The sequence below is a fragment of the Pezoporus flaviventris genome, unplaced genomic scaffold, assembly GCF_033815535.1.
Source record: "Pezoporus flaviventris isolate CSIRO_AGI_PZ_B2104156 unplaced genomic scaffold, CSIRO_AGI_Pfla_v1 ptg000002l, whole genome shotgun sequence".
In the NCBI taxonomy this organism is placed as follows: domain Eukaryota; kingdom Metazoa; phylum Chordata; class Aves; order Psittaciformes; family Psittacidae; genus Pezoporus; species Pezoporus flaviventris.
In genome coordinates, this window is record NW_026892550.1 from 88605976 (window position 1) to 88630243 (window position 24268).

The 24268-nt window shown below is 38.0% G+C and overlaps 1 protein-coding gene across 2 annotated transcripts; it reads left to right on the forward strand.

Moving 5' to 3' along the window:
• Positions 1 to 2012: 2012 nt before the first annotated feature.
• Positions 2013 to 18050, forward strand: DRAM1 (DNA damage regulated autophagy modulator 1). Of its 2 annotated transcripts, none has more exons than XM_061444992.1 (7): positions 2013 to 2399; positions 8186 to 8253; positions 9578 to 9720; positions 13414 to 13591; positions 14618 to 14685; positions 15724 to 15816; positions 17197 to 18050. In XM_061444992.1, exons 1-7 carry the CDS (start codon positions 2236 to 2238, stop codon positions 17239 to 17241), a joined length of 759 nt encoding a protein of 252 aa, XP_061300976.1. In that variant the 5' UTR covers positions 2013 to 2235; the 3' UTR covers positions 17242 to 18050. The 2 variants fall into 2 exon arrangements, with proteins under 2 accessions (XP_061300976.1, XP_061300977.1); XM_061444993.1 differs by having other exon boundaries at positions 14627 to 14685.
• The last annotated feature ends 6218 nt before the right edge of the window (positions 18051 to 24268 follow it).

The following is a 24268-nucleotide window of genomic DNA, read 5'->3' on the forward strand; positions in this document are numbered from 1 at the left end:
CAATGTGACTTAAATGTCGATACAGTAAAATAAAGTGCATCCTATCCTCTTTCTACAAGGAACCAGAACAGAATACTGTGTTACTGACACACAGATGTCAAATTCTATTTCAGTAGTGAACATGAATGAGTTTCTGCAGTTCATTTGTTTACCAAAGAGACCAGATATAGTTCCTCTACAGTATTTCTTTCAATTTTCACTTTCAAGAGAAAAAACAAGGAGACCTGCTATCAAGGGGTAATTAAACAAAATGCTTTAAATCAGCATATATTGGCAGCTGAAATATTACCTTAATTCAATTAATTTTGCATCTTTAAGATTAGCTATGAAAAGATTAAGTATGAATTGGGGGGGTGTGATTTTTTTCCCAAACCCTTGCTTTTCCCACATCTAAAATACCTCCCTTTCAGAGCAGTACCAAAATATTGGCCACTATAAAAAGGGATGGGCTTTTTTTTAAGTGTTCAAGTGTAAACATTGAATCAGTGAACTATTAGACTCAAGTTATATATTAAGCACGTGAGCAACATGCTATTGCTCAAACGCATAGTGTGTACAGTACCTCCAGCCTTAGCAGTAGAAAAATCTGTGTGATTACTTTTTTTGTACTTAACCAGAATACAGTGTTCCAAGTCATTTTATTAAATTTCTATCTCTTTTTATAGAATCATAGAAACAAAGAATGGTTTGGGTTGGAAGGGAGCTTAAAAGAGCATCTAATTCCAACCCACTGGCATGGGCAGGGACACCTTCCACTAGACCAGGTTGCTCACAGCCCTATCCAACTTGGCCTTGAACACTGCCAGGGATGGGGCAGCCACAGCTTCTCTGAGCAACCTGTGCCAGTGTCTCACCACCTTCTTAATGAAGAACTTTTACCAATATCTAATCTAAAACTACTCTCTTTGAGCTTAAAGCCATTCCCCCTTGTCCTGTCACTACATGCCTTTGTATAAAGTTCTCCTCCAGGTTTCTTGTAGCCCCCCTTTAGGTACTAGAAGCTGCTCTAAGGTCTCTCTGGAGCTTTCTCTTCTCCAGGCTGAACAACCCCAACTTTCTCAGCCTGTCTTCATAGGAAGTGTTCCAGCACCCTGACCATCTCTGTGGCCTTCATCTGAACTCACTTGAGCAGGTCCACATCCCTCTTGTGTTGGGGACCCCAGAGCTGAATGCAGCTGCCTCATGAGAGAGGAGTAGAGGTATTACTCCTCACATTTTAAAGGGCATGCAAAGTACTCACCCAACTTACTATACTTCCACCACAGGGACTATATACTCATGGTAGCAAAACAAGACTCACAATAAATTTTCAAGGAAACAAGGTAAAGAGGCAGAGTATGCACATATTTGTTTCAGAAGGGTGTCCATGCATTTGAATGTTAGCTTGGAAGGCAGATAAGTATGAATAGTCAAAGGAAATAATAGAAACAACCCTGACAGACTGTCCGCAACTACAGGTTAAACCAAAGCGAAAATGCTGAATGCAGCGCGGTTTTGAATTAAACTGAGGTTTCCCTCTGAGCGTGTGAAAACGTGAATCCCCCATGAGACTTGTAAATAAAGGGTGAGATTATGTGTTTGAAATGCAAGCCCAGGTTTTGTACCATGTGGGACTCCACAATGAGACATTCAGACCCCAGGGTTTTTGAGGCACTTTGCACCTCCTGTGCCCCCAGTAGTGGAGGCTGTGCCTCAGCTAGCCGGGCTCGCTGCCCCGCCGGCACCTCAGCGAGCACAAGCTACGAAACCCACAGCGATAAACGCGAGCACCGGGCTGCATTTTTAGCCCTTCTTCTTTGAAAGATGAGTATGAACGCATAAGCCGCCGGGAACTCCGCCGAGCGCTTCCCGAACGGGAGTGTGAGAGCCCGAGAGCCGGCAAGCACCGAGCCCGCCGGGGGGCCGGGCCCGCGGCTGCGGGGAGCCTTTCCGTCGTCCATCAGAAGCGGCTCGAGGTGCCGCTACAGGCGAGCCGGCGGGGACGATTGCCTTTGGCTTTAGCCGCGGCGGGCGGGGCCCGTCAGCCGTGCGCTGAGGAGAAGCGAAAGCGAAGGGAAAGTTGCGGACTCCGGGGGATCCCCGCGCCAGTGGAGGTGGCAGCGCCGCTGCCTGGCGGGTGAGACACGTGGGGGAACGGGCCGCGTGTGTGCGCTGCATGCGTCCCGCAAAGTCCTCGGCCACGGTCTGTCACTTCAGGGCGCTGCCACGGAGCCCGGACGGGCGCTCCCGCCTCAGATGGTGGTGCCCCGGGCAAGGCAGCAGCCCCCGATGCTGTGCTGCATGCCCGGCGTGGCTTTCGTCCCCGCTCTGCTCGTCAGCTGGTCCTCGGCCGCCTTCATCACATCCTATGTGATCGCCGTGCTGGCGGGGCACGTCGAGCCCCTCGTCCCCTACATCAGGTGAGGCTGGGGCGGCGGTGGGAACCGGTGAGGTGCCGCGGCGGACACCCAGCTATGAGGTGGCGCCTCACCATGGGAAGTCCGAGGGGACAGCCGCACCGCCGGCTCCGCGGCTCCTTCCCGCCGCAGCGCGGCTGTGGGCCTCCCCGGAGGGGGAGATACAGCAGTGGCAGTGGAGGGGATGCAGAACAGGGACCCGCTGTGCTGTGTGCGCTTGACACCCATCACAGCTCCAGCACCCAGGCCTCTCTGAGAGCAGCAGTAACCAAATGCGGATGGACGTGGTAGAAGGAACCTGAAACAGTTTTCTGCTGGAGCCAAAGTACGCTGCAGGCCCGAAACTAGCAAAACTTAAGGAGTAAATGATGGAAATGTGGTTTTGTTTGTGTAACTCCAGAACTGGGCCAAAGATGGTGGCAGGTTTCAAAGCTTTACAACAGCTTTTGTGAGGGATATACACACCCAAGAAAATGCATCTTTAAAATCTCAGCATAGGAGCAATGAGTGTAAAAGGCTCCCTGAGCCTTTTCTACTGTAGAAAGGAATCTCCTTTTTATAACCTTGGTCATTTAAGCACAATTCTACATAAACAAGTGTTTATACATTGCTGATATTAACACTTAAATCTGAGCTGTGAAATCACTACTACTCAGTTCTTAGTAGATTAAAGGTAAACCAGAAATCCAAAAGTGGTTTGATACGTAGAAGATCTAAAATAGACTTTAAATTACATATTTCAAGAAATATCTAGACCTAATTCCTTGAAAGACTTTATGAACACACAGAGTTCCAGAAGACTGCTAACCTGATTTGTGCATATACGTAAATTTGATTGAAAAGTAGGATCTATCCTAAGCAAGTGAGATGGTGCAAATGACACTGCAACCCAGAAGAAAATTCACCTTCATTCAAATTGAGCCAAAGAAAATTGGGCTTCATGCTTATGTTAGCAAAACTTTTTAAGATCATCTGCCCAAATCTGGACTCGGCTCTTGGAAAGCCTTGTTCTTGTACATGCACAAATACCCTACTGCCTTTGTGGTTATACTCATGCTCTTCCTTGGTTGCATGCACAATTTTACTGACACAAAAGTGCTTGTAACCAGTGTAATTTATTCATTCCAACCAAGAAAAAGAAACCATTTGATATAACTTTGTCCAGGCTTAGCACATGGCTTGTGCTCAGAAGGATTCTTTAGTAAGAAATTTGACAGATGTTTCTTATTTGAAGCCATGTCCTTGAAGAAAATATATGAGAGAATAGGATGAGGGTTTTTTCGTATAGTTGTTTTTGCAGGCAAGTTTTTGACAGCCTGGATATCTCAGTTGTGTCATTCTATGTAAAAAGGTAGACCAAACCTATAACTCTGATGACTGTGTCACAGCTGCCTTAGTTATATCTGTCTAACAGAACACCTCACTGAAAACAAACCCCCAACATTCTTATGCTTTAAATAAGGGATCACAATAAATGTCCACATACTTTAAACCCCCCCAAGATACATGAGGCTCTGTCAGTCATTCAAAAACTCCAAATAAACAACAAACAATAACCCAGTCACATTTCAGGCCTCTGCATTTGCTAATAAAGTTTTTTAACATATGGATGTCTTGTGTCCTTTTAACACATTTGGACTAAGGATATACATTGACTGTTGGTGAACAATCTGTAATAATTCGAAAGCCACATGGTCTAAGCATATAATCTTCTTTGAAGGTGCACTTGGGAGAAATAGGATGATTCCTTCTAGAGTGCTCAGTCATTCCATAGTTCGTATGCTTATTGTGCAGGTCATTTCTTTAGCCTAAGTTGAATCATGGGATTAAGAATGTGATTTAGTGAAACTTAAGAGTGATAAAAAAAGAGGAAGAATGTTGCAACATATCAGTTGTGCAATATCTTAAAATAAACTATAAAAATTACCTAGAGCTTATACGGGGAAATTCCAGCTACAGAAAGGAGAAAAAAATCGACAAATTTTATTTCAAAGTTTCTGTAATTCTTATTTGCATTCCTGAAGTAACCAATCTGTGCCTTGAGGTAACTTGTTAATTTTACTTGTTTACCATGTAACAGCTGTCACAGTGAGAGAAAGACCACATCTAAATTTGTCATTGAAACTGTGCTAATGTCTCGTCAAGTAAACCACATAAATACATCTCTGGGTAGATAAAAATGAATATGATTTTGTGTTTTCTAGCAGCTGAAGCATAAAAAGTGGTCAGGTTATGCCCAAATTAGTCCTTTTGCTCATACTACTCACAATCCAAACTAATTTGGATGTGCTGGGGTGGCTGTTCGGTGGTTTGAATTCTCAGGGAAAGAGTAAGGGAATTTTCCTTGAGGTATTTGCTGCCAGATGGTACCTCTGGATCAATCAGAATCCCCTTAGGCAGAATTTTACCCTCCCACTTCAAAAAATTGGGACTTCAGTTTGAAGAGAAATAGTTTATGATGGCTATGAAGAAAATGTTATGATGATGAATCTTTTGGCCCTTAAATATTTATTCCCTGTCTCTTCTGACTTCTTGTCTTTCCGTTCTTCAGAGGACTGTTTGTAGAATTCTGCTACATGAGATGGATACACAAGTCCTGTCATGCAGGGTTTTACAGTGGTTTCCATGGTGGTTGTGCTCACCTATGTGCCATAGCAAATAAATGAACACATTTTTGTTTCATATGTGCCATTTGCTTTTTTCTTTTTCATGAAAGATTAGCTGTCACAAATACTTTTTTCTTTTCTTTTTTATTTTTTTTTCAAAGCAGGAGACCAGAAGCAGAACAAAAATATACCTAAGTCTTCACTTGGCTTCAGGGATTTTATAGTGGAAAATATGGCATTAAAAAGATTGTCCTTAAGGGACAATACAGCAGTGCAGAACTTTGTAAATACATTGTAGATATGATATAGTATTCTTAGGTTCAAGTTTCTTGAAAGCAGACATCTAAGATTATTGAGTTTGAAAATACACAATAGCAAAATTCACCCTTAAACTTTATTTAGCTTGGGAAAAGCTTTAATTAAAGATTTAATGGAGTTCAGTGCAATTTCATGTTATTTGGATTGCTCTTATGTTTTGAAATGTTCCAAGAACTTCAGATGGCTTTCTTTGCATGTGCTGATTTCATTTTCTTCTCACCTAAAGTCCTTCAAAAGCTTTGAAGTGATTACAGTCAGGTACTTAGCATAGAGCAGTTTCTGATTTGAAAAAGTCCTTCAAGATGGTCACAAGTTGACCACTTTTTAAATGGAGTCCTTTGTTGTATTTATGAAAGCACTCCAGAGACGTAAGGATAAGCTGTGAAGTTCAAGGTTAGAAACTGTGTTAAATGAAGCATGGATTAAGTTGATTTTAAATGATTTTAATTGTCAAAATGATTTTTAAATTAAAAAAAAAGGTTCACTGTACTGTTTTCATTGATTCCACTATCAAAGAGTAACAAGACTAATACGGAGTACAAGCTAGAGCAAGTTTCAGAAAGCATTACAGCAAGAAAATACAGATGAACAGGGATTCTTAATGTCTGAGGAGTTGTAAAAACTTGTCTAAAAGTCTGGTCCAGGCTTTTGCTGTCTGAGAATTTGGAAACAATCTGCTATAAAAACCCAACCAACAGCAACAATGAAAAAAACCCGAACCCCCCAAAAATCAAACTCAAGTTTTTCCTCTATTTTTTTGCATAGTCTTCATGGGAAAGTATTCTTCCTTCACCCTAAGCTTCCTTTCATTCTTGGTATATCACTTTAGCAACTGATTACACAAATGTTTCTGTAACATAGAAGGCATTTGAGAGCAAATATTAATTTTTAAAACAATATATCTTTTGTTATGGTCAGACTCTTCTGGCTTGCATTTAACAAAACTGTCAAAATCTTTGAGAATGATTGCTTATGTAGAGAGTGCTTTCTTGTTTGGGTGTTAAGAGTACAGCATTCATGCTGAGCGCCTGTCGTTTTGGCTGCACTTAGTGGGAGGTTCAGAAGTTTAGCACCAAAAACTAATAATCCACCCTCACTGTTGGAATGAAGAGCATTCACCTTGAGTTGCATAAACCCCCAAATTCTAGCTAGTACCTACTTGTCCCATCTTACACCTAAGTAAAGCTTTTTCCTCAGAATCTTTGCTTAGTTTCCACTGGACTTTGATGTTACCTAAAATGCTTACATGTTTTTGTTTCTGGCTGCAGAGTTCCTTGAGTGCTTCTGTTTACACACACAATCATGCCTTTTGGTACTGCTGAGTAACTGAAAACTCAGCTCACATCCAAATTACGTAAAGGCTTCTGAGTTACTTGTTTTCCATTAGCTTGACCAACAGAGTCTGATCAAATAGATGTCAACTGGTTCTACATTAGACAAAAGAGGTGATACATCTCAGTATTCTTCTGTCATTGAAGTACTCATTTTGTATAAGAGTCCTGCTTGAGGGAATATTCTCCTAGGAGTATGTCCTTCCTGCCAGGAAAGGGCATTCTTGCGGATAGGTGATGGCACATATGTAGGGAAAAGAGGGAAGAGTATTCTATGATGAAGGTACTCCATTTTCTACATAATATATATTTATATATGCTGGTTTTCATATGTATGTGTGCAGATAAATTCTGTAGATATTCTCATGCTCATGCACCATTGGTCCGTCCCAGTGAATGTCTAATTAATCCCTATAAGGGTGAATTGCTTCAGCAGAAGAGACTTACAACACCTTGGGTTTAAAGTACTCTTAAGCTGTATCTACATTAGTAAATAAAACCGTGCCTAGGATAATTCCCAAGCATTGGAATGCAGTTATTCTCCTGGAATATAGTCCTTTCAAACAAATCAGGAAATTAAGCCCAATTTTCACATATCTTAGAATACTGAGGGCCATTAGCTATGTTTTACTCTATCACAGTGTTCATTTGGCAGATAAAAGAAATGTCCTTTCTAAAATGTCATTTATGTGATCATTTATGTCATTCATGAGTAAAGTATCACTCTGTCATTTCTCTAAATATTGCATACAGAAAAAGAAGAAATACAGTTCAAATAGTATGATCTAAAAAAAAAATTATTTCTAGAAAGAAAGATTCAATACTGCAAATAGAGATTGTTGTGGTTTAAGCCCAACCGTAAATCAGAACCACGCAGTCTCTGTCTCACTCCCCCCCTACCCCCCCCCACGCCCCAGAGGGATGGGGAGGGGAATCGAAAGAATGTAACTCCCACAGGTTGAGATAAGAATAGTCCAGTAACTAAGGTATAACACAAACCACTGCTGCTGCCATCAATGGTAATAATGATAAGGGAAATAACAAGGGGAGAGAATACAACCACTCACCACCTGCCAACTGATACCCAGCCCGCCCGAGCAGTGATCTAGCCCTTCTGGGTAACTGCCCCCAGGTCTACATCCTGGGCATGACGTGCTGTGGTGTGGAACACCCCTTTGGCTAGTTTGGGTCAGATGTCCTGTCTCTGCTTCCTCCTGGCTTCCCCTCCTCCCTGGCAGAGCATGAGGCTCACAAAGTCCTTGGTCAGAGTAAACATGACTTAGCAACAACTGAAACCATCGTTGTTATCAGTGCTGTTCCCAGGCCAAAAGTCAAAACCACAGCCCTGCACCAGCTACTAAGAAGGAGAAAAGTGTGCAGCAGATGACGTTCCAGTTGTTCCAAATGTTTAAATGTCTTGTGCACATAGCAGCACTTTATACAAGCTACATTTATCTTGGGGTTTCATGTGTACATCTCATTTATGTTTCACGGAGCTCAACTAAGTTTTAATTTCTTTTTCTTCCTGTTTTAGTGACACTGGAACTAAACCTCCAGAGAGCGGTATCTTTGGTTTTATGATTAATATTTCAGCACTTTTAGGTATGTATAAGGTACTTTGTTTGAACACAACAAAGAAATGAAAACTAGCAAAAACTATCTCTCTACATTGTAGCCCATACAATATTATGCAGGAAAAAAACTACTTCTCCATACAATATTCTGCAGAAAAATTGCTCCACAGTTAAATGGTAATATCAGATAGATGGAAATATCAGATAGATGGAAGCAGTATTTAGAGGACCAGGTCCTTAAAGTCAGTAAGTGAAAGCTTAGAGGCACTTCGAATCTGAAGAGCACCTCATCTGTCTGAAGTAGTCAATGTATATGGAAATAAAAATTGGAAGAAGGAAGGTATAATTACTTGCCAAAACATGTATCTTTGGCATAGGAAGACATTTGATTTTAGGATGCTGCAGCAAAGGGAAGAACAGTATTGAAGCAACACCTGGTTTCCTCTGCAAAATGCCTACTCCTCTGCTAAATATCTGCTGGCCTTGAATCAGGAAGTTTGGAATAGTCTATTTACTTCTAGGGGATGGAAGACCAAGAGCTGTGTGTCCCTGTATACATTTAGTCCATGATGGCCTTCATGCAAAGAAAAAAAATCATATATTTTACCTTTTCTAAGAGCCTCATTCAGTCACTATATTGGTGTGTTTCATATAATCTTACGGCACCTGGACAAAGTTACCTGATTTATTTTTCCAGCTGTAAATAGACTGAAACTCTATTCTGTGCTATAGAACTGTGGAATACAGTCTCCAACTTACTGTATCCTGATGAACCATGATGTTCTAATTCAGCAGAGGTGCTTGTCAGGAGTGACCGGCATATTGAGATCACATCAGATGGAATAAAATCTTTGTTTGGTGGTTTGGGGACATTGTTGTACTAAAGAGCAGCCAGAATTGGCCCAAAAGCTTTGAAAATATTTTCTGGATACACAGTTAGTTACATTTTTTTCTATTTACACTCCTCAAAAATGTATTAATTCATCAGAGCATCCATTATAAGGAGCAGAGTAAATATCCTACTTCCAGTTTATGGTTCATTTGCCTCTAACATCTATTCCTGATGTGGAATGTAAATGCCTCTGCGCCTAAAATGCACAGGAGAATGGGATTTAAATTAGGGTTTTGCTTGTGCAGTGATTTCTAGATAGCATTAACGTGTGAAGTTAAGACTAAGATGTTAAGACAGTTCTATATGGAATAATACACGGGAAATTCACTACCTTCCTTCATCATCCCAGCAGAGTTAAAGGCAGTATTATTTTCTGTATGTTAATGTGTTACATGGCAAGGTGTTTAAATATAAGCAATACATCATCACTGAAAAAGAATCCATAATTTTTGTTTTTCAGGTGTAATTACAATGTGCATCAGATATTTATTAATAGAGAAGCAAAATGAGTCGTCGCACTTTATTAGGTCTTCATGCAATGTGTTTTCATTATGTATTGGATTGATGGGCTGTACTGGAATGGGCATAGTTGCAACTTTTCAGGTATGACCGTAGATTTCATATCATAAATGAAACTAAATTTGTTTTACCAGTTCAAAAAAATCAGAACTATAAGAGTGGCAAATATCGCAGTGTGGATACTTGGCAAATGGAATAAGAATGTTTTTCTTGCTCCTGTCTTTTTTCAGTAGCTTTAAAAAGACAGCTTTGCTTTCTTCCTATATACTAGGTCTTTTGCTTGTGCAGTGATGTTAGTAAGGGAGTTTGTGTGGGCTTGTGTTGTAACATGTCTGCACTAGAAAAAAACTTGATATAGATGATTTTGCTGTCATTTTTACTATGAAAATCTTTCTGTAAAAAAGCTTTGCTTTTCACAGTTTAGTTTGCTTACAGGGCAGAATAGCTTAGAGTAGCAAAAGCACCTGTATTTTTAGCTGCACACTACCAGCGTTTTCTACAGAATAAACTAGACTTATCTGACAGGTTAGAACATTGAGCACAATATTTGCCCATTGTTTTGAATGTGCAGGAGATGGCATAACAACATATAAAGTCTTTTGAAAGAGACATGTAGAATTACCAGTTACAATACCAGAAAGGGTAAGACATTTTATTATAAACCAAAGAAGTCCAGCCCGCAGTGTCTGAAAGAAAATTCAACAGAGAGGAAAGATATTGAAAGGTTTATTGAATTCTTTTCACCTTTTCTAGTGTGGAAGTGGGTAATAGGGTACCTTGTAACACAAAGAAGTATTTGGACCCTTCTCTCCAAACTTTAGCTCAGAATCAAGTCAAGTTTAATTGGCAGGTAGTTTGAGATACTGCCTTTAAATCTGTGGAAACAGACGAATTGTTCCTTTGAAAGGATGGCCTCCCTTGGGGAGCATTTTGGTAAATACTGTTGTGCTCATATAATAACCAGAAAACACATGGAGAAATAAAAATAAGGATTGTCAGGGCTTCAGCAGTCAATACAATTTTGCATGTAATCGACATTGTCTTTTCAGACAAAAAACTGCCTTAGACTGCTATCTTGCTTTTTTTAGTTCTAGTGACTGGATTGCAAACACTACAGGCACATTAGTCTATCTAAACACGCAATTCTACTTTTGAATATCTGTACTCTTATTGACCAGGTTTTAGATTTAGATGTTTCACCAAAAAAAAAATTAGAAAATGGAGAACAGTGTTGCTTGAGTGAAATAGAAAACAAACTCTGCTTCAATAAAGAAAAGACAAATCAGGAATGCAAAATAATTTGGGAGAGTCAGGGAAGCAGAAAGTTTGACCCTAAAGTTTCCAGTTATAGCATTGGTTCTTTTCTAATCTTTATTGCCTTTCATTGCCTGTTCATAAGCTCCTTCCTCACCTAAATTTTCTTTCCTCTACTCTGATCTCACTTTTCATGTTAAGTGCAGTTTGTAGGAAGGGTTCAGAACACAGTAAGGATCTAATCAGCCTAAGAACCCAGTCTAGCTGATTTTTGAGCATTCTTAATTGCCCAGGAAGATTGAAATGGTGGCTGCAAGTCTTCAGTCATTTAAGTGCATAGCATACTACTGGGAAACATTAAACTCTTATCCCCATTTACCATTAGAATAACTGAGACATGAAGAGGCTGTGAGATTTGCTCAAGATCAGGTGATTGTTTCACATCAGGAGACCAAAGCAAAGCTGGAATTACAAGTTGTTTCTTTAGCGTTCTGTCTAGTCCATCTAATCAGTGGGTTGTTTAGAAAATTCACATTCGTATGCATTATCTGTTTGTTTCTTAACACTTATTTGTACCCAGCAAAGTGAGCTAACACCATACCCGCGTACTGTAATGGAGCTGATTAACACTATTTGGCATCAGTTCATTTTCTGTTTCCCCAAAAGAAAATATTCAGTTTGATAAAAAGCCTTCAGTGTGAAATTATACTGGAAATATTGAAGATTTGCTTTTATTTACTCAAATCTAGTGCCACTTCTGGCTAGTCTTTTAAGTAGCGTAATTAGTTGAAGTGAAATTTTTTTTACCCTTCTTTCAGGGTAAGATATGGTAGGTAGCATGGGGGGGTTTAATGGTAGCGGTCTCAGAATACTTAGCAAAAGTGATAAAGGAGGTGAGAGAAAACACTAGTAATGCATCCTCTAAAAGTGAAAGAGTTTCTGATAAAATAAGTAACGGTCATGAATAAGGTGTTTGTTCTCTTTTTTACATAGAACAATGCTTAAAATACAGACATGAAAGACACTGAAGGGTTAGCTTTAAGAAGATAATTGTATAAGGAAGGAAAAATCCAGTAGCCATTAATGAATAAGGCAAAGCAAAAAACCAGGTCTTAGCAAGTCTGGTTTTGTCTGTTTGACACTGCATATGATTAAAGAGGTATCTTCTTGTCTTTGAGTAGGAAACTTAGAAGGCTTACTATAGCAGAAGTAGCAACATTTCCCAGGTTCTATAGAGGTTGAGTGTGATGGTCTTTTTAGGGAAACTAGCATTTTCACGGGTGCAAGACCATGTTAGAAAAGTTCTTAGAAAAGTTCTGTATAATGTGTATGGGGCTAAATACAAAAGCCAACAGTTATACTTGCTTAATACTTTCCATACCAAATCTTGTAATTCCTATATGGAAAGCAAAAAGTGGAACAGAGGAATAAAAAATGCAAGTCTAGATGAAATGTCACTTAAATACCTGTGTGAGGAACATGCTTTAAAATCTGACAGAACTTAATAGGTCACAGAGTTCGAAGGGAATGTGTAGAAAGAAAAGCATGGGAAAAAAGAGTTTAAAAGAGCATGTGAACATAATCACCATCACAAGACAAAGAAAACAGTGGCCTCCAGGCAGGAAATATATGAAAATATGTAATGAAAGAATATAAGTATGTTTCCATGAATCACTAAAATAGAAGTGTTGTAGGTCAGATCATAGCACATGTTAGCTGACAGAAAGGAGCTTTAAAGCTGATTTTCCTGTCTGATACTGGGTTCCAAGGTAGCACAACTTTGTAATTTTTTGAAACATTTATAGAATACAATAACTTCTCTGGAATCTTCATCTGTTTTGTTGCTGAATATTCTACTTATTCGTGTTTTAAAGGAGAGAATCTCCCATTGGTAGGGTATTACAAAATTATAGGCCACATACAGTGTTACTGGAATTGTATACACACTTTCACGTGTTGTGGAACTTGAATAAAAGTAGCTGATGATGTGAAGAAGAGTAGGAAGGGTGAATAACTTATGACTGACAGTGTAAGACCTTCATATTAAGAGCTTATTTTAGCTCACACTTTAAAAAAAAAAAAGTAACTAATTTTCTGCTGACTTTTCCTGGAGCCTTATGTCTGGCCATTGGACAGTGAAGGACGAACCTATAGCAGTCACTCTTTAGAACAGCTTCCATGAAACTTTACCATTAGTTAGAGCAGGGCCACACAAATGCAGATTAGCCTTTCAATGCAAAAGGATGAAAATCTTTGGCAGAGTAGAGGGAAAAAGGAAGTATAGGAATGTCTTAAGAAAAACACAAGCTGGTTCCTGTTTGTGGAAATATTAACCGGTAATAGTCCAACTGCTGAACAGCCCTAGCATGGATTTTTCTTTCATCTTCCCTGTGTAGACTGTTGGGAGAAGCGACTGTTCTCACTGCTTGTGTACTCTCAGCATATGTCTACCATCTTCTTAGGGCTCATTGATACCACTGTACAAATAGTAGCAGCTAATCATTGCACTGATTTTCTTTCCAGGAGCTGTCTGTTCCCAGTGTCCATGACATAGGAGCTTTGGTGGCATTTGGCTCCGGTGTTGTATACATTACCCTTCAATCTATAATCTCTTACAAGTCCTGTCCACAATGGAACACTTACCTGGTGTGTCACATAAGGATGGCCATATCTGTAACATCATGTATTGCTTTCATTCCCAGTATCCTTTATGGTGTAGCCCACGGTTTTCCCTTTATGTGTTCATAATCTTTATTTTAAGTTTAACCATTGCTGATAAAAGATGCAAATGAGGTTACAGTCTCTGTAGGAGTCTTTAATTTTTCTGCTATCATAATGCTTATAGCATGTCAAGACACCATTAATAGCATAAAGATGAGTCTCAGGGTCCTCTAAAAAGCTGTCTGTCTTCTTTCAGTGGTATATCTGAATCAAATGTCATAGTGTTATCCATAGGATCATGCAATAATAAAACTAGACCAACTTTCCAACCTCCTTCATTTGAAGGGCAGTACAGAGAAAAGCTTGCGAAAGGGGAGCACTGCTTCTAATATGAACCTAACGCATAGACATATAAAATACAGTGGCATACACAAGATTTCTGTCAAGCCTAAGCAAATATTTTTGATCATATTGGTCTGAACTTGCCTTCGTTAAATGCCTCCCCTAGAGACACATTCAATACACTTACTGTCTTTTCCCACAGCCTGCTGAAATTAGAATCACCCCATTGATTATATTGGTCTTTAGGTGATCTGCCAGTGTTAAAAAGTTGTTGCAGCAGATCTCATCCCATCAGCCAGCCAGCTACAGCCTGCGTTTGGTTTCAGCAGTTATGAAAGTACTTTTAAAGAGGGTCCTAGTCCTGAGAGAAAGTTGTACAAATAAGGCATCTATTGTGGACCAATGGAAGACAACATCTAACAATGCAGAACTCTGCCCTCACAGTTCTCACTCATGAATGTGTCCTAAGTTTTGGAATGCCTCCCCTTACTCTCTGTACTTCGGAAGAACCCACAAAAACCCTTATTTGTGCAGAAAATTGTTTTGATTGCTGCTATCAGTTACCTCTCAATAGTGCGTTTCATTTACTTGTCTTAATACTTTGATTTCATATTCTGTTTGTTCAGGATCCTGTGTTACAGCAGGAGGAGATGGGGTCTTTTTTTTTTGTAAGCAGACATTTTCAGTTACTCACTGAGCTTTTATAGTCTCCTTTACGCTGTGTTTTTCCCAGTGATTGTGTTTGCTTCAAAAATTTCCGTGACAAAAATTGATTGGACTCCAGATGAAAAGGTAACATTTTTCATCATTCTTTATTAAATAGTCTTTACAATTGTGATAAACATCTGGGATATGACCTGAAGCATACTACGGTCAATATCAGGTATTTGAATTGATTTCAGTCATCTCAGAATTATGGGTATGAAAGGTATATATTCTTTTTGAACAAACTTTGTCTCATGGGGCATAAAAAAGCAGGTTGAATAATGCAGGAGTGTATCCTGATGGAAAAGCTTAATAAAAGCAGACTTAGCAAATGTACTCCAACTGAACACTGGCAAGGCAGCTATGAGATAAATCTTCACAAGTTAGATAATTTCAGTAATATCTACCTCTTAAAGTTTGTTTTGGTTTTTACTTCAGATGCAAGGATGAGCAAATGTTTTTACTGAAACAGATGACATATTTGTTGATGGCATGTTAAGAAACACCCAACATTCTGCTTGTTTCATATTGCATAGGGTTTTTATGATGGTCTGCTTGAAAACAAGGGTCTTATCAGGAACTGTCAAATAAGGGTAGCCCTTCATTTTAAAACATTGTGAGAATTTACTGGGTGGAATAGTACTACTGAACACAGCGGCTCTGTGTAAAAGTCTTGACTATGGGCACTTTGATATCCTTCACATAAGAGCTAGGTTTTTTTCAGAAGCAAATTATATTCAAGCTATGCTTTGATCTTGTGCTGATTGTAGTTTTCTGATACTATTATTTATGTTGGTGCACAAGATGTTGCTTAATGGAACATAGAATCATAGAATTATAGAATGGTTTGGATTGGAAAGGACCTTAAGATCATCTAGTTCCAACACCACTGCCATGGGCAAGGATGCCTCACACTAGACATAGGCAAATTTGATCAGTATATTTACTATTCTGTAAAAACTAAATCTGAATTGACTTTTATAGAACAGCATATTTGGAAGATGAATTATAAATCACAGAATATTTGTTGGATTTACAAAAGTATATGGCTATTTTTATAGCATTCAACAGTTAATTTGCGAAACCCTTTTATCTGAAAATTGGTTTTATGTCTGATTTCATCAGGATTATACCTATCATGTTGTGAGTGCAATCTGCGAATGGACGGTGGCCTTTGGTTTTGTCTTCTTCTTTTTAACATTCATTAGAGATTTTCAGGTTGGTATCTACATATTTTACCAGTGACTGAGAAGCACTATGAATTGTAGATAACAAATGCAATAGAAAATTACCATTCTTTATCTTAGCTAGATATAGCAAAGCTATCCGGAAACAAATTTTATCAGTCCCAGAACCGATTTCTATCTACCTAATGAATATTTTTCCCCTGGCTTTTAATACATAAAAGTCAAGTTTTATAAATCGGTTTAATAGGCGTCTTGAAAATTGTTCAGTAAATTAATACATTCTACTCATTTACCAAGCTTTTTGTAGAAAGAGACCCTCTAAAGGTGACATATCACCAAAATAAATGGTGCAACTGAACATAACAATCCAGTGCATTTCAACCACAGATGTTTCCTTTCTTTTTTAAAATTAGAGAGAATTAAAATAGAGAGAACCAAATAGTCTAAGTCCTCTGGAATAAAACCAAAGTTTGAAATTAGATCATGTAAAACTTGGTAATTAATTTACTTGCTTCTCCATTTATATGCTTGATCAGCATGGAAGTGATTGATACTTATATAGAACCTATACTTAGCTTCTATAAAAATACACAGAAATCAGTTTTTGTCTAAGGATTCCAAGTTAACATATCTTTTGTTAACTTGATAGCAGAATTTCTACACCTGTTTACTTTTGATTGGTAGTACTGAATAGACCATGGCCTTAGGGCTTTCCAGTATTAAAAAAAAAACAAAAACCAAAACCAGAGATAGGTTCTGAAGAACAAAACGCTTTTGGAAAAAAGGTAATAGTTCAAAATTACTCAATGCATTATCTTAAATGCAGTCCATCATTCTCTGATGTCTACATATATAGACATCTCTTTTATCAAAAGTGTCTCTTTTATCAAAAGTGAGACTCTTCCTTTGGAGATACATACTTGAAGATGACACTGTAGTCCTTAGAGCAGCTAAATCAGTTTCTAAGTCTGCTTCAGAGCACAGATCCCAAAGTGTTCAACACTGAAAGTTTAACTATATATATAACTATTGTGAACATAATAAATAAGAGAAACAATGGAATTGAGCTAAGTAGAAATGCAGACATTTTAAATTACAGGCTAAAAATAAGCATGAAATCCAATGTTGGTGTTTGACAGTGACAGATAAAATTTTTAGATAGAATCTAAATTCTACCTGTTTTTTTGTCCTAGCCAGGGCTCACAGAAAGCCAAACTATTGATTCGGAAAAAAGAATCACCAAGCTCTAAGAAAAATAATTCTTCTCTTTTCTTTAGAATTTTTTCACAATATGTATTTCACTTAAATGCATTTTTTTATTTTATCTCATTATATTTTATATATAGAAACTGTCTTATATATAGAACTGTCAATTTATCTTCAGCTGATCTTTTTTTATTTCTCTTTCTAGAGAGTTTCTTTAAGGATATCAACAGAAATATATGAAGACTCCTGATAGTGGAAAAAATTATATTTTATATATATGAATATTTTATAGGTTTCTTTTTACTCACAGAAAATATTACAGAGGGACAGGGTTTTATAAAGTTGTATAGAGAACCCATGCCATTAACTCCACAACATCTATAACAGCATCCACTAGATCATTTTAAAAACTTGCAGCAATGTTCCTGCTACTTTTTCTGCATTTTGTAATTTTTATACTGTTTGGTATATTAAAAATACTGTAATAGAAGCAATCTGCAGAAGCACTTGAAAGTTATTCAAAGACCTAATTTCCTTAGCACTTTGCTTTTGGACATATCCGTACCTTTTCATTTGCTGTGGTCTGACTGGTAACATTAAACTTGAGAAAGTATGTTTTGCAAATAGTTAGGAAAGTCTAAAAAGAACAGAAAACACTAAGGCTGAATTCCTGTTCTGTTAATTGGCAAGGGCTGTGGAGGAAAGCGTGAGCAGAACTGGGCATCTTTGTTTCAAGACTAGAAATTTGCAGTTAGTAGATGGCAACACTATGCTACATCTTTCCGATAGTGGACACTGTATACAGATACAAATCCTAGGAGAAGATTAAACGATGCTGCTTGAAAAATGTTGTCTAATCATCACTGCACTGTGTGTTTGTAAGAGTCTACCCCTTTTCCCCCTTCATGCACTGATGGCCATAGGAAGCTTGAAACTGAAGTGGGAATAGAAAGTAAATTTATGATGTACTAAATGCACGATCTACTAAAGAGAAACCTTAGTTATAACTTGGTTAATAGAAGGCAGAAGTTTTCCAGCTGTATTTCAACCTACAGTTTCAACCTACAGTTGAAACAGAATGAAGAGGGCCTACAAAAGTCACTGGGAGCAAATGGAAAACGAGGCGGCACTATAAGTTCTCAGTTGTTCAGTTGTATGTGTATCAGTTTTATATATACGTAAAACTGAAGAAAAAAAAAAAATCCTGGAGAGCTTCCATAGTGAAAATAGGGCACATTTGCTGCTAGAAACTTACTTCTGTAATGAAAGTCTGGGAAAAGAACTAATTGAGAGGACAGATGTTACAAGTATCTGGAGGCAAAAGGCTATTCTGTGGACTGATCCACTACCTCCATTTTGTGCACTAACCACTTGGCTATCAATCAAGTTCTCTGAAAATTGCATTTGCCATGGTCTATCGCAGTTTATGCAGAAATATTGATGATTTTCAGTTGCTAATTTTCCATAAGATTAAAAAAAAAAAGTGTTTTGGAGAGTGGTGTCTGAAGACAGTCATCTATTGATATTTCCTTTAATGTGTATTTTAAACTGTATTAAATTCAGCTGTTTCACGAATTAAGGAGTCTGCATTTTCTTTATAAATTCTTCCAAATAAAAACAGTTAAAACATTTTTCACTGGCAGATTTGCTTTCCACAGTACTCAGGTTATCTTGCAGAGGTTTTCAGTTGTGATAATGTTAAAAATCTAATCTAGTACTGACTAAATGCAAACTGTCTTGCTGATAAGGTATCCTGCAAAGGGCACGTATTCCTTCAAGTGAAGATCAGAAACTCAGTAGAAAATGTATAACAACCACAAAAAGTGACATCTCATTAATTCTGAAGGCCGTGTTAAGAAAAGACCATGTGTCTTAGTGCATTGAACATTGTACTTTTATGGCTTTTTATTCCTAGCAGTCTTAAACTAAAGTATAAGGAGCTTGAAGCTGTTATTTCAAATTATGTCAGCTTTCAGTTCAACAATTTAATAAACCTTTTACATGGATAAAAGAAATTATGTTAACCTTGAAGTTCAGCCTTAACTAATGTTACTGTGTATTTACAGCGAATCATTTCACTGAAAGTATATTTAAACAGGAAAAGGATTATTATTTTTGTTCTGATTTAGGCTCCTGTAACAAGTTCACACTTATTTAATTTCTTAGTACTCTGTCCTCCGCAAAGGAAGAATTGTAGCCAGCTTACCAACCTTTAGAATGCTTAAAGTATCCTGTAAAGCAGAAAAAAAGGGTGGTTTTTTCAGAGAAAGTGGCTGAATCAAGATAATCGTGTTTGCTGAATTCAATGTGTTAATTCAAGTACTGAAGAACTACCAAAAGAAATCCTTCCCATTTTTCTGAGCTTCATTATTTCCATTTATAATTGAAAGAATGCATTATGAACAGTTTGCCTTTTATTTAATTTGTTAGGCTAAAAACATTGATATGCACCAACAGGCAGATAGAGACAATGGGTCGTTACCTTTTCATTTGTGTGGTGAACAACTATTGAAAACAATTCAATTATTTGCTAGATCCAGGCAGCTTTTCAGTCAAGATCCTAACGATTTATTTGGTTGAAAAGTTGCAAGCATTTAAAAAAAAATATTCTAGCAAGGTGCACTATTTTAGCTGTAGGTAACTTCTGTTAAATTACACTTCAATTTTTCACAACCAAGTATCTCTAGAGGTCAGTACAGATAATGCCACAGTACACTTTTGTTGCTTTGCAACAGACTCTTTTTCCTATATTTCCACATTTCTTAGCAACAAGAAATAGCTATTTTTTCATGGGAGCTGTGCAAGAAATATTTTCGTTGTCAAGTCCACATGATGTTTTCTGTTTGTCAGCCCATCGTGATTGACTCTTTTGCATAAACTACAGTAAACCACATGACAGTTAATTGTTATTTTTAGCAGTGATGCTAAATCATTTCTCTACCCATTCCAAAAGTGCAAAGCCTTGTTTTTTTCGGTTGTGCAGCTTGATGTACTGATGAAATACTACCACTGTGGCCTCTATCACACATGTAAGACGTGTTGCAAATCGTGTAAGGATGAAAATTGACTTAAAACACCTAAACCCCGCTTTGTCGTAAGGCACTGATTCTCCCACTGCTCTTGTCTCCCATGTGTGCTCAGCCAGTGATTGCCATGCACTGTACTTTTGGTTTTTCTCAAAAGGTATTCTAAATTTTCATTTCTGATCTGCTCTGTTTGCATACTGCCTTATCTGTGACAGAAGCATGGTTTTTCTGACAGTCATAAAACAATCTTGTTGGCAAGGGGTTTATTATTTGGTGGTAAAACTGGTTTCAAAACTTTCAAGCAGACTAGAGGCATTGTGGCAATATACGTCAGTGAGTTTTGAGCATTTCAGGATGAAGTTTGTAGGCATTCAAGAGCTTGGTATTTTAAACTGCTCTGTAAATACAAAGTCACAAAGTTGATTTCCTTGGAAGATGAGCTAACATCTCTTTATTTGGGAGAAATTTGACATAACCTAAGGCAATTGCAATAGGTTTTAATTTGTAAGATTTCTGTCACTTTGACTAAAATTATCACAGCTGAGTCTGTCTTTCACTGCATTTGTGTGTATGTGTCCATATGGCCCTTACATGCAATACACAAACAGCACTGACATGATGAAGCTTGACAGTGGGTAGTCTTACGTGTTGCTGTAATAACATAAATGATAATATTTGTATCTCATAAACAACAGAAGTCAATTTATGATCTTTGACTGTGTTTTCTAGCTGGTACTGTGATGCAGAAAGAGTATTTCTCACCTTTTGAAGAGAAAACAGACAACTTGTACATTTTGTATCTGTATTTTTCCCGGTACACAATAGATGGCACTAGTAGACCGCATGATCAGGGTTTATTTTCCATGTTCAGGCTAGCGAATACAATAGTTTTGTAGGTTGTTTTAAATATTTTTAATAGTCATCTGGAGACCCAGTTAAACAATCTTTTTATTATGCCTTTGTGGAAAACAAGTCAGATTTAAGTTTCCTTGCCATCCCTTCCTGCCTTAATCTAAGTAAATATGTTTTGCTACTGCAACATGTAGTTTCACAGCAACTTCAATATTTAAAGTCATTTGTCTAAATCAGAGGAGACACTTGCTGAAGTTAACACTGGCGCAAGCTGCAGTTGTCATTATTAAGCCACTTCCTTTAGGAAGTTTTTCCTACCCTATTTACAAAGAAGAGGCATTTTACTCAGTATCTTCAACAGCTTTTTGTCAGTTCTCAGTGTGTCATCAGAAGAAAATATCGACCTTTTTTCCATGAGCCAAAGAACAAGATTTTAGTATTTCAAAATTGCAACCATTCTGCACCCAGAAACAGTGACATGTGAGGTTGTAAAAAAAAATTCAAGGCAGCTGCTGTATCTAAACTCCACTTTTGTTCACATATCATAAGAGTGTTTTCAGTTATTTCCTTGCCTAATTAAAGACTTGGATAGCTTTTTTTGCATGTCTTCTGTGAAGTGTAACAATAATCCAGGCCTCTGAACTTCTGTTATTTTACCTGAAATAATACAAGTTCAGCATTTCTGGTCTTAAATAAGCCATGTTGAGCATAGATGTTCCTCTAAAAGCTCTCGTGAAATGTGGAAAGGATTTTTTTTTATATATGTAAATATATAAAGTGCTTTAAGAAAGTGTGAATACTTTGTTATTGATAGATATCTTTAACATGGTAGAGCTTTCTTACTCCACAACATGACTCCTCTCCCAACACACGCTCATAAGTTCATTGTATGTGGAAGGCGCATTTCAAAGATGGTTTCTCTGATGAACATCTAAACTTTCATCATGAGATCTGCAGGAACAGACTTTCTGTAGCCCTGCTTCCATCAGAGATATTAGCAGTTGGCAGATACTGTAAAGAGCTAACTTTCCTTCCTTTTATACTGCATCAAAGAGTTGAAACACATTAGATGGTTTTCATGGACTTTTTTCCTTTTGAATTATTCAAGAGTATTTTGCTGTGGCAATGTGAAGAAGAAGAGTGGCAGAGCACAGATCCACATCAGCTTGGTAAGGTGGTCACAGCCAGTGTCACTCGAGTGTGCAATGTTCCATACAGAGCTAGGTCAGTATGAGAAGATCATCTGTCTGCAGTAAGGGTTTTATTTCATGTTGTTTTGCTTGGCAAAGGTAGAAACACGCAAAAAGTCAATAGCTTAAAGTTATTTTTTAAAGTCTTGTGGAAAAGAAAGGAAATTCTAACCAGGAAAAAAGGAAATAACACTGCTAATGAGATATAATATGTGCCTTAGCTTCTGTCTTTGTTCATAAACGCTCTTCTTTATCTTGGTTCATTTTAGCTAGAATCTGGAACTATTTTCTGACTGTGGGTAACTGGGTGATGCAATTCTTGAGCAATACTACAAATCCAAAGGATTTTTATTTTTTTTTTTCACATCAGCCGGTTTCCTCCTTGAATATCCAAACTGAAATAACTCAAACCCCTTGACTATGCTCCAATGAAATTATCTGAAACAGGGGCTTATGCAGATAGGCTTTGTCATATCCCAGCATTTCTAGGCTGCCTCTGTTTTGTTTTGTTTTGTTTTGTCTTTTTTCCTAATAAACTGTGCTAGATTTAATTCATTTAGGTCACCTGAGAAAGTGAAAAACAATTACTTTGGGGTTACCTGTATTATTGTTTTATACAATTGATAGTCTCTTCCCCAGGATAATTTTTCAAAGGAAAATAATTGGGCTTTTCTTCTTTGCAAAAGGCACAAATATAACTTTGTACAGATTTGAACTTTAACTAGGACTGCGCATAAAAATCTCATCTTTACTGTTCAGAACTGATTTTGATGATAGCTCTTGATCATAAGACAAAATGTAATATACAAAAATTCCTTCTGATGAATTATCATTCTGTTTTTATAGACAGCTATTTAATCTTTGAAGATCAAAATTCAATAGAAAATAAGAACCTTTACTGAAAGGAAAAGTCATCTCAAAGGAGGTGATCCTGCCCCTCTACTCTGCTCTTGTCAGACCTCACCTGGAGTATTGTGTGCAGTTCTGGTGTCCTCAACATAAAAAGGACATGGAACTGTTGGAACAAGTCCAGAGGAGGGCCACGAGGATGATCAGGGGACTGGAGCACCTCCCGTATGAAGACAGGCTGAGAAAGTTGGGGCTGTTCAGCCTGGAGAAGAGAAGGCTGCGTGGAGACCTCAGAGCAGCCTTGCAGTACCTGAAGGGGGGCTATAGGAATGCTGGAGAGGGACTCTTCATTAGGGACTGTAGTGACAGGACAGGGCTAACGGGTTAAAACTTAACCAGGGGAAGTTTAGGTTGGATATAAGGAGGAAGTTTTTTACTGTTAGGGTGGTGAGGCACTGGAATGGGTTGCCCAGGGAGGTTGTGAATGCTCCATCCCTGGCAGTGTTCAAGACCAGGCTGGACGAGGCCTTGGGTGATATGATTTAGTGTGAGGTGTCCCTGCCCATGGCAGGGGGGTTGGGACTAGATGATCTTAAGGTCCTTTCTAACCCTAATTATTCTATGATTCTATGATTCTATGATCTTATATCAACTAAAATCAGATTCAAGCCTTTTACTGGTTTTAATTGCTAGTATTTACTGATCTCCTCATCAAGTGCATATGTTAAGTAGTTTCCAGAGTCAGCAGAATAACCCCAGGGATGAATCTGGAAAATAAGTTATTTCTCTGTAAGCTATTTAGAGGAGATGTAAAGCTCTAAGACTCTCCACTTGTTCTGCTCTTGCTCCTTAAATCTAAGTTGTTTTCTTACTGAACAGAAATAGAGTGTTCAAGTGTTTAAACTTGAGGTATTAGAACTGATACCACAAATTGCAAAAGGATGTAGTTTTGATTAAGCCTGTAATAGTATTTAATTCAAAATTCAGTGCAAAAGCCATTGTTTGTAAGGATCATGGCACTGTAGCAAGATCCAAGAAGCCCCCACATAGCTGTAAGAGTCTTAAATGCAACTGAGGAACCCAGAGCCAGGCTTCAGTAAGCACTTGTTTTCTCAAGGGTGTGGAAGCTTTCCATTGGCATGGCTTCCTCTTGGTTTTCAGGGCATGGAGATGGTGCCATTTCTTATTTCTCCCTTTGTCCTCTGTCCTTCTCAATTCACACAAATTGTGTTGGCAAATGACTCTCCTAGTCTGTTAGTATTAGGATGTGGTTTCTATTATTCTGTTCCAGAAATCATCTTTCTTCATGACAGTCAACAAATTAGCCTTACTTTCCTCCATTTTGTGGTCTCTGTCTGAT

What these genes read in the sequence shown, in the direction of transcription:
- DRAM1 (XM_061444992.1), top strand. Translation starts at nt 2,236, where the DNA reads ATGGTGGTGCCCCGGGCAAGGCAGCAGCCCCCGATGCTGTGCTGCATG. An exon ending in TAATATTTCAGCACTTTTAG is followed by an intron (nt 8,254 to 9,577) that starts GTATGTATAAGG and finishes TTTGTTTTTCAG; the next exon opens with GTGTAATTACAATGTGCATC. An exon ending in ATGTATTGCTTTCATTCCCA is followed by an intron (nt 13,592 to 14,617) that starts GTATCCTTTATG and finishes TTTACGCTGTGT; the next exon opens with TTTTCCCAGTGATTGTGTTT.